The sequence below is a fragment of the Ascaphus truei genome, chromosome 3 (assembly GCF_040206685.1).
Source record: "Ascaphus truei isolate aAscTru1 chromosome 3, aAscTru1.hap1, whole genome shotgun sequence".
NCBI lineage: Eukaryota > Metazoa > Chordata > Amphibia > Anura > Ascaphidae > Ascaphus > Ascaphus truei.
Genome location: NC_134485.1, coordinates 115,125,374 through 115,141,381, shown reverse-complemented (window position 1 = coordinate 115,141,381; position 16,008 = coordinate 115,125,374). Strand labels below are relative to the sequence as shown.

At 44.9% G+C, this 16,008-nt stretch overlaps 1 protein-coding gene across 1 annotated transcript in view; it reads right to left on the bottom strand.

Annotated features, from left to right (window-relative positions):
• Positions 1–13,899: 13,899 nt before the first annotated feature.
• APOO (apolipoprotein O) overlaps positions 13,900–16,008 on the bottom strand; it is a 70,979-nt gene continuing 68,870 nt past the window's right edge. The window contains exons 8-9 of the mRNA XM_075589370.1: positions 14,540–14,631; positions 13,900–14,087 (exon numbers count right to left, since the gene is read on the bottom strand). Coding sequence (XP_075445485.1) covers positions 14,548–14,631 — 84 coding nt within the window. The 3' untranslated portion in view covers positions 13,900–14,087; positions 14,540–14,547. The remainder of the gene's footprint in view (positions 14,088–14,539; positions 14,632–16,008) is intronic.

The following is a 16,008-nucleotide window of genomic DNA, read 5'->3' as shown; positions in this document are numbered from 1 at the left end:
CTGGGAATCTGTGTTAACCTATGTCTCTTTTGGAGGCTGTGGCACCTCCTCCCAGAGCTCACTCCTCCCCCTTCACCCTTTAAGTTGGAAGGTCATTTCACTTGCTGCAGGAACAAGACCCATTATGGTTCCCCTCTCACAGAGGTAAGGGGAAGGGTTCACAGTGTAGTGTAGGACCTGCATTATCTTGGTTATACCTTGACGTTGGTATGCAGGCTTATGACGCCTTTGGCCAAAGGGTTAACTAAATAACCAAGTATTTTATTATTATTGAAGTATTTTACTCTATGTGTTTTGTCAATTGGATGCAGCGTTGGGCACCCCCTGTCTCTTGTTATATACAATTGCCACGCTCAATAGCGCTCTGGTTGACATAAATATATATTCACTTTGTGGTGGGTGTGGGAGTTTGAGCTTGCTGGGAATCTGTGTTAATCTATGTCTCTTTATTTCTGTCTGTTTTATTTCCCCACACACTTTCCTTGTGACTTAGTTTGGACTCACAGAGCCCCCCCCCCCAACCTTATATACGGTTGGGAACCCACAAACCCTATACTGGTTGTGGGTCACCTTGGCACTAGCTGGGGTACCCCCCTTAACCTAGGGATTCCCTCAGCTACAGGAATACATATTTATCCCTGTGCCTCATTCTCCTTTCTGGGCTGTGCTGAAGCAGGGTACCCTAGTGGTGAGTCGCTCTTGCGTTTTCAAGGGGAAATATTGCCGGGACAATGTGCCTACATGTATTCGAGAATCAGGCATGATTCCCGGGTACATTTATGGGGGAACTAGCAACTCCGGACCCCAACCTCCTAGGCACATTCTGTCAACGATTCTCCGCAAAACCCCATTGAAACTCATACCCTAGCAATCCCTGCTTGATGGCATGCCCGGAAAAAGAAAAAACACAAAAAATGGTTTTTATTACAAACAGTATAATGTGATCATACAATGTTACTGGGCCCAAGAGCTAACTCTCTTGGCCCTTATACACGGAGCAGGGGTAGCCAAAACGGGCTTCACCTTTATTATAGAGCCTTGTTACCCCCTCCCGTCACAATTATCACATTAATCAATAAAATAATAAAACAGGATAAATTGCCTGATTGTTGAAGCCCAATTCAGGGGGATCTGTAGTCTCACGTCACTCTCCTGGACGTTCCCCGTGGGTTCTTGGGATTCTGAGGAGAAGTTGTGGCCGATGTTCACCGCTGCGGTAGCGCTCGTTGCTGGGAGAACCTGCTGCTGCGGCTGGCGTGCTCCTCTCTCTCTCTCCATTGGAACTCGGAGGTGACGTCATTTCCGATAGTATCCGTTTGATGTCTCTGGGAAATCCCCTGGGCTCTGAACTGTTCCAATGTTAGTCCGATTAACATTGGAACAAGCACGCAGAACCCCCAAGATTGGAGAGGGTCCACCTGCACGTTCCTGCAACTCAGACTCTGCATTCCAGCATCATCTGCATTTACGTCAGTGTGAGGATTGGACCTCGGCCCGCCTTCGTGACACGTCCTGTGACGTGCTGGGTGATGCGCCTCACTCTGAGGGCGTGCACAGGAGTCGTGCTGCAGTCGGGGGGACACCTCACAAATTGGTTCTCTTGGCCCCGCCCCTGTGACGTCGCGGGTGACGCGTCTCGCACAAGCGCTGCATTCTCCCTACCAGGACAGGACCTAGACTCCGCCCCCGCACCGCAATGAAGGGTGGCCGTATTCATACTCCACGCCGGCCCCGCATTACAAGGGGCACTCGAGGGGTTAATGCTATCAGCAATTATTCCACACCTGTGGTGCACTCCGCCCCGGCTTACCAGTGGATTCCTTCATCCAGGATTCTCAGTTCCTCGCTTCGACGTCTCCTCCTGAGCCTCTCCTGGTAAAAGGCCAGCAGGAATTCGAGGTCCAGACGATCCTGGATTCCCAGAGGAAAGTTACAGTACCTGGCCCATTGGAGGGGCTTCGGCCTCAAGGTGCGTTCGTGGATCTTCTGGGACCAACTACATGCTCCTAGGCTCGTTCGGGCCTTCCACCAAAGGTTTCCCTCCAAGCCATCCCTTGACGCCCAGAGGTCGTCCCTGAAGGGGGGGGGTACTGTGAGGATTGGACCTCAGCCCCGCCTCCGTGACACGTCCCCTGACGTGCGGGGTGACGCGCCTCACTCTGAGGGTGTGCACAGGAGTCGAGTTGTCAGTCGGGGGTCACCTCATGGATCGGTCTTAGGCCCCGCCCCTGTGACGTCACGGGTGACGCTTCTCGCGCAAGCGGCGCATTCCCCCTACCAGCACCGGACCCAGACTCTGCCCCCACACCGCAACACAACGAAGGGTGGCCCTATTCACACTCCACGCCGGCCCTGTATTACCAGGGGCACTCGAGGGGTTAATGCTATTTATTAGCAATTATTCCACACCTGCGGTGCACTCCGCCTCTGTTTACCAGTGGACAGAATATATATAATTATTCATGACTCATTGCCTGCAAGCCTTCCAATTGGCTCCCTGCTCCTTATATGCTCAGCCAGGCCTGAGGCAAATTGGCTGAGCATAAACTTCTGTTTATGTTTCAAGTGCTTGCCTCAAGCATCCTGCTGCCCTGCTGTTGGTCTTGCATTCTGCCTTGATTTTCTGTTACCTTTGAGCTCAGCTTGTACCCGGACCACTGCCTTCTCTGACCCCTGACCTTATCTTGTATTTGGACTCCCACCTTCTCAACTCCTGGATCATGGCTACACACAACGACCATCCTGTGACGATGGGGAGGATTTGGCCCGGGATTAAAGGGGTTACACCCCAATTGGCCACCCTCTAACCTCACCAGGAAGACAAGGGGTTAACTGGGCTGAGGCCCAGAAATGTGATTTAACCCTTGTTATAACCTGAAAAGGTGTATTCCCCTGTTCCCCTGTTTTATTGTTATATCAGTGTCTGCATCAAACACACTAGGATTCATCCGGGAGCACAAGGGTTAATAGTTGTTTAGTGATTATAGCCCTTTGTGTAATTTTCCGCCTTTTCAGGCACCATTTTGCAGGGTCCCATAGGCCGCCATTAGGGCTCAATGCATTCTAATGGCGAATCTTGCTGTTTGGGTCCTGTTTCCTGAGAAGACCAGCAGATGGCGTCCGAGAGGAGGAGCGGCGGTTTCCCATTGTAAATCAATGGGCCCATTGACTTCAATGGAGAATCCTCGAAAGAGCTTTCCAGGAACGAGTTGGCTGCCGTATAAACCGCAAAACCACAAAGCGGATACATTTTCAATAAGAGAGCTTTGATCACTTAACAGTCAAGTTCAACGACAAGTGGCGTGGGAATAAACAGTTCTACAGCACATAGAAATAAAATTATTTTTGCCCCTAGTTCCTAGACCTCACCCCACTCGACCACAACCGGGTCCCTGTATCCTGGACCCCCGATATGGGTCGAACCGAGAAGAGCGGGTCGCGCCATAGGTTCCAATGGCGGCGGCAGAAACAGCTCAAGAAAACGGTTAAGTGTCAAAAGCTGAAATTTGGGAATCCATAGCTCCGGTTCCGGAGGGTCCAGAGAATCAGGGTTTGGGGTACCTGTAGTCACTGTTCCGGCATCGCTGCAGAACCATCCTTGACCCTCTTGGACCAACCTGACGGAGTATGGACCACCTTGAAAGTTCGGGACTTTTCCCATAGACTCCAATGGCGGCCAATCTCCATTGACCAGCTATGGCGGAAAACCCCCATTGACTTCAACGGCGGCGTCGCCCCGTTGAAAGTCTATGCGGCGGATTCCCATAGCCGCCAACGGCAGCGGTTTGCCATTGAAAGTCTATGGCGGCGGAGCCCGTTGTTTTCAATGGGGATTTAGTGAAAAACCGGGATTTAATTTACAGTGGATTTTTTTGTATTAAAATATTTAACGGTTTAAGGTGTATTTGTGTATCTCCGGTTCCGAAGGTCGTAGCAAGTCGCAAATTGGACCATAGGGTATCCCAGTTCCGGCATTGAGAACTGGGAAGTTTGGACCTGCTGGACCCAACGGAACCGGATATTTTAATATGTTTGTGTTTTATCTTTAATACTGTGTCCCAAGGTATGGATAAAAACCAGAGGAAATTCCCTTGGCCATCAGGTAGCAGATGGTGAGAGAAGTGTCCCAATGTCTAGAAATTAAGTGCTGTTCAAAGGAGTTTATCACCTACACTGTTTACAGGAGGGCGGAGATTACTCAAACCAGAGCAGGCTATAAGTGTTCCATTTCACACCTTACAACAAAGGGTTTCCTGCCAGATATTCCGTTTGGTAGACTAACTGGCATTCCTGATGCAAATGTGGGATTACAGAAATGAGTCCCCAGAGTGCTACTGCGCATGTGCCAACTAGCAGGGGGGCAAGGATCAAAATGTGTTCCCATGTCAGTGAGTGGCTAGAGGTAATTGAAAACCAATCACCTGTACTTAATGCTAAGGATAGGGCCACAAAAGGTATATAATCTGTGGTCAACCCTTTATCCTTTGTCTGTTCTATACCATCTTGATTGCTGAGAGAAACGCTATGCAATGTCTTCATGCCAGAGGTCTTTCATGTTTTTGGTGTCTTGATGACTATGAAGAGTGCTGTATGAACTGCCAGTCCAGATATGACTGTTTCATCATTTCCATTTTAAGTAAGTGTCCATATTTTGCCTGTTATTTGTATATCTGTGGTGTTCACCTTTATCAAGGAATAAATTATATTTTATCATATCTAAGTCTCGTCCCAGTTCAAACCCAGTTATATATATTTTATATATATTTTGGTGTACATTACAGCCTGCCACAAAGTCACCGTGACACATCCGACTTCTCCAATCCTAGACCACGGCGAGTATCACAACTATGCTGACGTCTCCTACCCTGACCCGGCTACACAACCTCCACTCTGCACGCCAGATGCGGTTACGCGGTTGTAGGTCAGCATATATCACTATCCCCATCTCAGCCTCGCGGTCCCGTCCTGTTTGTGGTGAGCACTCGTTACAGTCAGACACAGTTCACAGCCTTGGGGATTTCCCAGAGACGTGAACCGGATACTATCAAAAGTGGTGTCACATCGGGATTCCAACGGAGAGAGAGGGGAGCACGCCAGCCGCAGCACCTGGTTCTCCCGGCAACGTGCGCGGTCCCTTGGTGTCCGGCGCACAGAGGATTAGCGCTTCAGCAGGGAGACATCACAGCGGTAAACATCAGCCACAACTTCTCAGAATCCCAAGAACCCACGAAGGATGTCAAGGAGTAACATGGGACTACAGATCCCCCTGAATTGGGCTTCAACAATCAATCAGGCAATTTATCCTGTTTTATTATTTTATTGATTGTGATAATATTCTGTTTTTAATATTTTTCACAATGTAAAGTATTTGCTTGCATCACTTGCGCCACTTTTTTTTGTTCTTTTTGTCCCAGTCTTGTTTTTGTAGGGTAAAAAGTTCCAGAAATCCCAAGCTTATGATAATACAACAACCGTCCATGCTGCTTGGTGTGCTTTAAGGCGGTATTATATTTTTCATATTACCTGAATTGAGGGGTACTGGGTACCAGACCGCAGGATACTCCCAAGTTCCTGACATAACTAGTTTTGTCTACAGGGGAAGAATACTTTCCCAGTAGAAACTGTGGCCGTGGGGTCAGGCTCGTTCAGGCAGGCAATAGAAAACCACATCACCAGATGACCGTATGCCCATATTTGTAGGTTTTTGTGTGCATTGTGATGGTAGGGGCCCAGAGACCAGCATATTAAAGGTTAAGCCCAGTCTGTGGCCACTATCCATCTGATGGCTGTGCAGGATTGCCCTGCACACCCATCTACTTATGGCTTACGTGGCCAGCATATAAAGTGTTAAATAGAAATGTATGTAGTGCAATGTTAGATGCATTTCTTTATGTCCTGGGCAATACAATTACCCAATCTGCACGCCCAGGAAACCAGGTTGGGCTGGTTCGACAGGGAGGTTGGAGACAATGGAAGGTGGGGATGTTCATTCCTCCTATCTGGGAGACGTTGGTCCGAAGAGCGGAGCCATTGTCTGCCCAGAGAGGTGCCCATTTCCTGAAGAGATAGCATGACTGCACTGAGAACAAGGGGGTGGTAGGCAGTTCTCGTTGGCTGGTTTGTAATCCTGCCCTCCATGCCTCAGCCTCCCCATCACACCCCCAGCCCAGATTAACCAACAGAGGAGAGCCCTCGCCCTGTGATTGGCTCCCACGCAGCATCCACGCTCAGGAACCTAGAAAAGCAGCGACCGATCAGAGTACTATAGTTCTCTCCTGGGATGGTGTGGAGATAGACTACGCGATGGTCTCTGCCAGATGCACCAGAAGTTGAGGCTGCTTATACGTTGAGTGGGAGATTTGCAACCAGACTTGCATCCAGCGTTGCCTGGATTCTCCGGACCTACTGCAGAAGTGGGAGCTGGTCCAGGGAAAGTCTTTGTGGTCTCTAGTGACATTCGTCACACACAGACACAAAAAAAAAAAACCTTAAAATATCTTGGGATGTCGAGGGATTGTGGATTAGCTCCAGGGGACCTCCAGGTTCAGGTACAATAAAATACTAAATGAAGAGGGGAAAAAAAGGGGGGCTGCTGGTTTAATTTAGCTCTACAGTACAACGAATGAGCGTCAAATAAAGAACCATTTATCCACTCCCGTTTAGTAGTCCATCACCATTCCTAACAAATTCATACTCATTGCATGGAGTTTCTTTGTTTGACCGCACATTAAAAAAAAGTTACAGTGGGTAAAAAAGGAGTGACAAAAACCCTCCGCCAGTGTACAGCAAATAAAAACACCACTTGTGAGCACATTCACATGTCTCAGACAGGTCAGCAACACATATAAACAAAATACGGGGAGTGCAAAGAATAGAGTATATAAAGTGTTAAATACAGTGCAAAGTGCAGCAAATAGTGCAACATATAGTACAATTGCGCAAAATAAAGTGATGTAAAGATGGCAGAATAAACCATATAATGTACTGCTTTGCTTTTTCTTGCTTCTTTCAAATACAGAGTAACTGCAAGGAGCTTGTTTCTTCCTCCAGGAGTCATAGGGAAGAGACAAAAGGATCCAATGGTGTAGATTGTATAGATTGTATTGGTATAGGCAGAAAAACTTCAAGTGTCTGTGTAAGAGATGTGTGCAGCGGTATGCAAATGGTGACTGTTTTAGGGTGAAATTATATCTTGGCTTTATTAAGCCTGTTCCTTTATCCAGGCAAAACATACAAAGTGATAGGGGGTTTGTTGTTTTTGTAAGGGCTAACTTATTTCCCCAGACCCTATCTGCAGGACTGGAGGGATATTCCCATTACCAGCCTATCGTCCCAAAGTCTCAGGAGGTACCTTAAGCAGGTGGCCATCCATGTCAGTCTCTGGCAGGTTCCTGGATCCTCTAGGTCTCTGGATGTCTTGATATCAGCACAGCCTTTGTGCTCAAGACAGTGCCTGTGTGCAGGCTTCTCTGCTCTCCTTCTGTCAGCCCAAATGTGAGCTAAGGAAACTCTCTCCTGTGTCTCACATGAGGCTTTTTACAGAGATCTCATTAGTCCAGGTGGAGACTAGTTAATAGAGTGGCCGCAATTAACTCTCTGCTGGATTCTCAGAGCTCGGAGGCTGCTTTATTTAAACAACAATATGTCCCTGTTACAGTCTGCAATACTGTCTTTCCCCATTATCTCTTAGCATAGTGCTTCCACTGCAGCGAGCAGTTCCAGATTAAGACCCTCTGCGGCTCCTAGGCACCAAGACTTTGGGGGCCCGCCTCCTGCAGTATCGCAGCACCATGATAACGTGCTGCTACAGGAGGACCACTCCGGAGAAGGTAAGACACACGCCTCGCACTCTGGCCTAATGGGAAGATATATAAATATGAGAGAACCTGCTTTAAAACTCCCTTTTGTTTTTATTTTTGAAACATACCTTGGGCTAGAAAGATATATATCTATATACTGTGTACATACGTATGTATGTATACATATACATACATGGCTCGACAAATGAGGGCGTCCGGGGCGACAGCATTGTGGCTGCTGTCGACTCCTTACTTGCGGCGGTGTCCCCCGATCTTTTCTGTCTTGACCTTCAAAATCATTTTTTTCCCCTGCAGCACTATTCAAAACAGCCGTGCGGCGTCATATGACAAAGCGTTGCCATGGTAACAGGATGCGGCACCACGTTACGTCACCTCGTCCCGTTGCAATGGGCCATGGGTCAATGGGTTGCCATGCGCCCATTTTGAATAGTGCTGCAGGAGAAAAACATGATTTTAAAGGCGACAAGACAGCAGAAGGCAGAGAGACACCGTCAGAACCCCACAACCGGACCACGCCACAGGTAAGTGTCGTGGCCAGATACAGTTCTCCTGGCACTCCACCCCTATTGGCGGCCCCTTGGCACGTACCTAATGTGCCTAATGGGTAATTCGGCCCTAGCATCCAGGAATTCTGGGAAATTACATGCAAGTGAGCACTCTTGTCACTTTTTGCTTCTAATTCAATGGATTAGTTTGGGACATGTGAACGTGCTCACAAGCGGTATTTTAACTAAATCTACCCATAAGAAGATGTCTGAAAAAAGGAGCTGGAAAACATTTCTCTGAAGAGATTATGTGAAGAACACAGGGCAGTGGTATGAAGCACAGCTGCCGATAAAGTTTGCTCTCTGGTCTCAACTCCCCTGCAGTAACTTCATATCCGGGATATTCCTGGTTTATCTGGCAGTGTTACAGAACACGGTTATAAAATAAGTTTAGCTATTGCTTCAGGTAAAGCTGCCACATTTGAAGAGAGCCAGGTTTACAGCATGTGAACAATCAATATATTGGAGACAGAGTAGGGGCGGGCTGCTTTAAAAAAAAAAAAAAAATTATTACCAGTCCTTTTGACTGGCTACACCCATCACTGACCTATTTGTGCTTTTCTACAGACCTGTGCATACTGGGATTTTCCCTACAAACCTGGACTTCTGCGGAGCATAGTGGTTAAAGGCGCAAGAAGGTCATATTTCATACACTGGCATTGCATAGTAACTTCATTTTTTATGTACATTTATATTTAAACTAGCTGGTTAATTAGAAAACATATGGCACTCACCGCTTGGGTAGGGAATACTGGGTTGCAGTGTATGAAAGCCAAATCTAAGGGTGAGAAGAGTGCCAGAGATGGAGGAGGAGAGGGTGGTGTTTTTTTCTGGAAGGCTAAAACTATGGGTCTGGGATGAAAACTTGCATTTAGCACAGCAGTGAGTCTACTGCAGGAAAATGTGACCTGTTTCAGACCAAAATCCATTTTTACATTTTTTTTAATTTTGTTAAACTTTTCGTGTAAGAGCTGGCAAACCGATACTAACGGGTGAAGTTACGGGTGTTCTCGCTGGGGTTTCAAATGGCCAGATAAAGTTGTGGCTTTCTATTTGCCCACATGACCTGATGACTACTTTGTGTACCCTGGAGGGAGTTTAAAAACCAGTAGCTTCACCGATGAGCAGCTTGAGATATATCAGGTTCACAGAGCTGAAAATAGTACAGCTCGGCTTCCCAGTTTCAACCCTGTTAAAAACAAAAGCAAATACTGAGTAGGGGTGATTGCTGCTTTAACATATATTAAAAATGAGGCCTAACTCCTTAACACTTCTACACACAACTGAAAATCTAAAACATACTCTTTAGGACTTCTAGATTTTCCTCAGCAAAGATTGTTGCAGCAATTTCAAAGTTGCCGTTATTAGGGCCCTGTTATAAATTAGTTATAAGACTTCCCATTTGTATCAATTACCCATCACTTAAGATAGTATATACACATTTGCTGTGTTATGAAACCAGCATTGCTTCATAGAACCTCAGACTCCTTTGTTTAAGAGCACGTAATAGTATTACAAATCTTAAACCTTGATGTAATGTAGGATTTCCACACTATCTACACACAGCTTACTAAAGCACAAGTTCCTACATTTTTGTTTCATAGTTGTCCATCCTAAATGTCACCATTGTACATTTTTTCAAAAAGTGCCCCAAAGACATCTTAGGCTGGGGCCATGGTACTGCAGACGACCAAACAAACTGCCTGAATGCAGTGTTCGCGTCCATGCGGCGTGCGTATGCGGAAGGGGGCGCACTTTGCGCAAGAAATCTGTTGAAACTGAGCGGTTCGCCCAATGAGGGTGAACCAACTCCATGACGCCATAGGCACGCCCCCCACGGCCCATTGACCAGGGAAAGGACCCGCTTTCCCACGGCCTCCGCACGCTTCCGTGCGGGCGAAGGCACCATGGCCCGGGCCTAATGAAACCGCCACTTTAGGATCTCAAGCGAAAAGGTGGCCCCTTTTGAACGCTTGGGGCCCATATTAACCAAGCGATGCAATACCCTTGGACACCTTCCAGTGCGAGAAAATGACTTACGGCATAGCACCGCTTAGTAAACATGGCTTAAATCTCTTACCTTCCTCGAATACCACCCCCCCCATAAAACAAGATTTTATAAATAAAGAAATGGAATAAGTGGTATTAAATGAAATGGTTTTTGGCAGGACGGAAGCGATTCTTTGTTATTTGCACGCTATTACAAAACACAATGAGCGATGTTTACAAACGTTCCTTAGCTGCAACACCAGTGCAAAAGAATTGATACACATGGTGCTTTTATTTGCACTGGTTTTGCACTAGAGAGAATGTAATAAATATTCCCCAACATGCCCTATTGCTGTTGGCATTAGATGCCTGATTGCACCCTAAGGACGCTGCACTGGCAACCAGAGGCCCTACCAGTACCACACATTTCCTTCGCCTTTGATAAATTGATCATGAAATTCCACTATGTATCGAAACAAAGTAAGAAACCACTTTGGCACCAAACGGCCAGTGGTAGCCCATATTTCAATGACCCCCCTAATAACATTTTTAATAGTTATCTACATCTAGTAATTTACTTAGTGTAAAGATATTCACATTTATTCTTATAAGTTAAAAAGATTCAAGCAAGCATTTTAACCAGTTATAAGTAGTGCGGGAAAGGCCTGCAATGCAAAGCGGGGTCATTAATGCAAGAGAGCTGAAGTTTGACCTATTTTTGATTTATTGCTTGCTTGTTGTAAGGAAAGTGCACTTCCATTTTAATCATTAACATTTACAGGTGCAGTCTCTGGCACCTCTTTCCATCGCCATTATCTCAATGAGAAAGTTATATGACTTGAAGTAATAGGCTGTGCCAGGCCCAGAGGCCATGGCAGGATTCCATCTCTAGCGTGTCTCTTCACCAAATTCTTCTGTCTTCTACAGGGCAAAAGTTACAGGTTGCTCTTGTCCTGTCTCCCCTACAAAAAAAAACTACCATTAAGTGGCTTTACTTATTGGTTTAAATCAAGGTTTTATACTAACCAATCAAAATGATCTGTGCAGCTCCAAAGACCCATTCTTCCACATAGCCAGTACAGTACTGTACTGCAGTTCAGATACGTAACATTAAGAGATGGATTGTTGGAGTCTGTGCGAGTCACTTTCAAGACGCAATAAACAAGAAAGAAAAAGTACTCTGTCCTCTATTGCCCCTTATGTTGTACACACAAACATTAGACAGGCAAAAATATTTGCCAAAAAGTAAAAGGCAGTCATTTTGATCTATTCTCAAAACAAACAGCACACAGAAGACTGATCAAACAGCACGCAGGCCCATATTTACGAAGCTGTGCAATGCCATGACACCTTACAGGCGATTCACTTGTACGGGCTAGAAGGCATATTCCGTGCTGCAATGCGTCTTTTGGAGTAACATGGTTTAGTAAATATGGGCCATGTTCATTTCATGGTTAACTAATAGACAATTAGTTTTTATCGAATTTCACGGCTGCACCCCCAGAAGTTAGCATTCAGGTTTTAGAATAATTTAATGATTTGCACCTAGAGATGTGTTGGTTACATTCTCCTTACAGTGATACAGTCTCTCAGTTTACAAAGTATACCTGGGTTCATATGAAGTCAAGTTTGACGCAGACATGTCAAAGTGAAGCTGCTTTGAAAGAAATAAAAAGGCGCAGGCTGGTTTGCTTTACTGCCTGAATTTAGAATGAAACAATGAAGTAACATTTCATGCATTTCTTAATAAATAACTTGTAATTGTTATAGTCACTTACTTTCTCAGTTTATCTTCACAGTACACAATGTGAATACCGGGTATGAATGCATAGACTAAATGCCCTTAACCACATCGTACGTCATGTAAACATCCCTTTCTCAGATGATTTGCAACCACAAGCTTAAGAGTTTCTACAGCTGTGCTTTCTAATGATACAGTAAATTTAAATTGGTTATCTAGCGTGCAAAAAAAAAAAAAAAAAGAAGATAGTCCCAATGCAATATGCAGTTAAGAATCAAGTTTCCATATACACTATATTAAAAAAAAAAAAAAGCTTTTATGCTGAATCAGGTTCAAAGGCTTCAACTCCACTTCAGGATAAGGTACAAAGGACAAAATTATTGACAACTAGGTTGGCTTTATAGATCGTTTTTGTATCACTCAAAAGGTGCTTTATATGCTTTAAAGAAGCGGTTCACCCTATTCATCTTTTTTACATGTGTGGCAAGCAGGTGGTCTTCCGATCTGGACTCTGTTCATTTCAGCTCCGGGGGTCCCCAGCCAGAGATACTTACCAGGGAAGGTGCCGCCGGTAGCGTCCCCTACAGGGGAAAGAATGTGTGAAAATCTCCTGCTTTACGTGGGCCAATAGAAAGCTGTGACAACTTCCTATTGGTCCGGGGAATGAAATACCAAGAAGTGATCGGTGGCACCAAGCGAGGATTGCTCCTTCAACTAAAAGCTGAAGGCATATCATTACTTTACTCACCCCATGATGCTACAAGATAACTTACATGTATTGTTATGCAAGCTTTTTCCAAGTATCAAAATTCTTCACTTTTACAGGTCCCTCAACTCTACCTTAACCTACCTGTATAATCACACAGCATACAGTGATCCACTTTAACACAGACCAGCAATACAAGGCCAGCAACCAACCTCACACTGATCAGACCAAAACTGCCGCCGGTGAGTAGGTTTGCGGACCATGCACTTCAGGGACGCAGTAAAAGCGGTGTAACAGCAGGCATACATGTAAAAATAGAGAAACAAAAAGTGACGCACTGTGTGCTCATTTGCATGTCATTACCCAGAATCCCTGGCTGCAGCGACACCGTAATTAATAATTAACTCGTTGTACATGGTGTAACATACGCCGAACTAGCAGATCTTAAAGGTTATTAAACATTACTGTTTTCATCCCTCCCTGTCTCTTGTCCCCTCTTCTCTACCTTACTCTCCTCCATCATGCCCTGCTCCTTTTTACAGTCTCTCCTCCCCTCTCTGCACTCACTGCCTTGCCGTCTGCTCCTCTCTGTGCACACTACACTCCCTCCTCTCCTACTCATCTGCTTCGTTCTCTCCTCGCTGTCTGTTTCTTCCCTCCTATGCACCTGGTCGTCTCTCCTCACCTCTCTTTGCACTCCCTCCTGCCACGTGCACATTGCTCTCTATTCCCTCCTCATCATCCATCTGTGTCGTCCTGTCCTTGCGGTCTCTCCGTCTCCTCGCCTTCTTTGTTATTCTTAAAACTTTATTGTTGCTTAGCAACCCTGTAACAGCTGAACATTTCTACATAAACATACCTAAATTATCTCTCTCTCCATTGAGAGACAGAGAGATTTACACACACACACGCACGCACGCACGCACGCACACACACACACTTTTACTTGTTTAATGACAATTTTAAGATTTTATTAGGAACGCTGCTTTTAACCTTAACGAAGAGTCAATGCACCTTTCAAAGGGTCCAAACGTATGATGCAGGCCCAACATGGCAGAAATAAGTTTTTATGTTAAGAAGCGGAAAAGAATATGCAAGTAAAACAAGTGCGTGTATTTTATTATGACCCATGAAGTACATTTTGTACATAAATATAGAATCTGACTTTGGATTGAGAGATTTCTTCATGTAGAAGCAGGTTGAAGAGAATCCCATCATACAGACACTGAAAGCCCTGCATGTGCAGTGCAGATTTCATGTTTCCTGAGATGCAATGATATCTTGATCTGGAAGAAAACATTTAAAGCAACTTTTGTAACATTTAATGTGGCAACAAAAAATACCCCGAAAAAGAGAGAACAAAACATGTTTACCAAGTACATTGTTTCCCGATTATAAAGCACCTGTAATGCCATTATACAACATTTGCGTACAATGCATCTTTAGTCCAAAAAGACAAAACAGGACAAAGTAAGTCTGCTATTCTCAAGCACAACATGACTACATTATGTAGGGCAGGGGTGCTTAACTTCAGTCCTCAAGACCCCCTAACAGGTCAGGTTTTCTGGATATCCCAGCTTCAGCACAGGTGGCTCAGTCAAAGACTGAGCGTCTGATTGAGCCACCTGTGCTGAAGGAGGGACTGATTGAGCCACCTGTGCTGAGGGATCACAAAGAATCTGTTAAAGCCACAGTCTAAAGTGCAAGTGAGGGTTTTATAACTCAATTTAGTGCTCACCTGATTGATCATTTGGATGAATTTTCCTGGTGTGATGCTTCCACAGTTGAGGGGAGGCTGCTGCCGACTGGCTGGTCAGAGGTTACTTCAGGCTTGAAATAATACACAGAGAACAATTAAATGATGGGCTATATTATGACTTTATTAGTCCCTTTACAGGCAAATGGGCAGGCAACGCAATGTGAAGAAACAAGCACAAACCGCGACTCAAGCAGCAGCCACCCTAATCAGATTTCATTATTGTTTTTTCCCCTCTTCTCTCAACCAGGAGTTTCTTAGAAAAGGAGGTGCTGAATGCTTGCAACGGAAAAGCCCACTTTCGGAATTACCTCAGTTAAATGAGAATGAATTTGAACTTAAAATCAACAATTTCACCTATTTTACAGAAATCGAACTGGGGGGTGGGGAAGGGAAGGGAGGCGGGGGGGGGGAGGGGAGAGGTGTGTGTGCGCGTGCATCTCTGTAGCTGAACCGAGCTCTGCATCAGTTTAGTTGTCGGTGTTCCTTCCTGGATTTTCAAAGATGCCACCGCAATCATCCAGTAGGATGTCACAGTGTCATTCCCCCAATGATATTGCGGCGTCCTATTGGCCTGCAGGACTCGCACAAAGGGTGGCGACCATTTTGATTTCCTGGCTCGGAGCTGAAATACCACCAACTAAACTTGTAATTCGGGAACAAGGGAGGTTCCACAGACCTATAAATAGCATAATTCAGCTCCGGTGGACCCACCCCAATTCGAATGCTGTAAAAAACTAAACAAGTAGGTGGGATTGCTACTTTAACTGGGGTATGACTGGAAACAAATGCACACTATATTATATATATATATATATATATATATATATATATGTATATATATATGTATATATATATATATATATATATATATGTATATATATATATGTATATATATATATATATATATAACGACTAAAAATAAAAAAGTATAAAAAGGCTATTCTTAAATACATAAATAACATATATGATCAAATCTCTGAATTTCTATGCATAAAAAAGGGACTATAGTCAATATAATAGAAGTGCTCTCACTACAACAAAAAAAAACACAACCCTCTGCCTGACTCAAACTAAGCACAGTTATCCCCTAGTTAGTCCAATGTCCTGTGCACTTTGATCACCCTCTGATTTGTGCAACCTGCAATCTCTTCACTGACATAGAAGCCAATTCACACATTCCTTGAACCTCGCACGAGTTTTGCAGTTGCACTTGGCACTAGATTTGCTTTAAATTGAACACTTTCTGACAAATCACGTCCGCTCTTTTACTTTTAAGGTTTTTTTTAACCCTCGCATGTCAATCTACAGATGTAAGTAGATGATCCAAGGCACTGCGGATTTTCCAAAGAATTTATTGTGTCAGAACAGCACGACGTTTCAACCTTCAGGGAGGTCTTTTTCAAGACAGTCACTTGACTGGATCATCTACTTACATTGAGTATAGGATT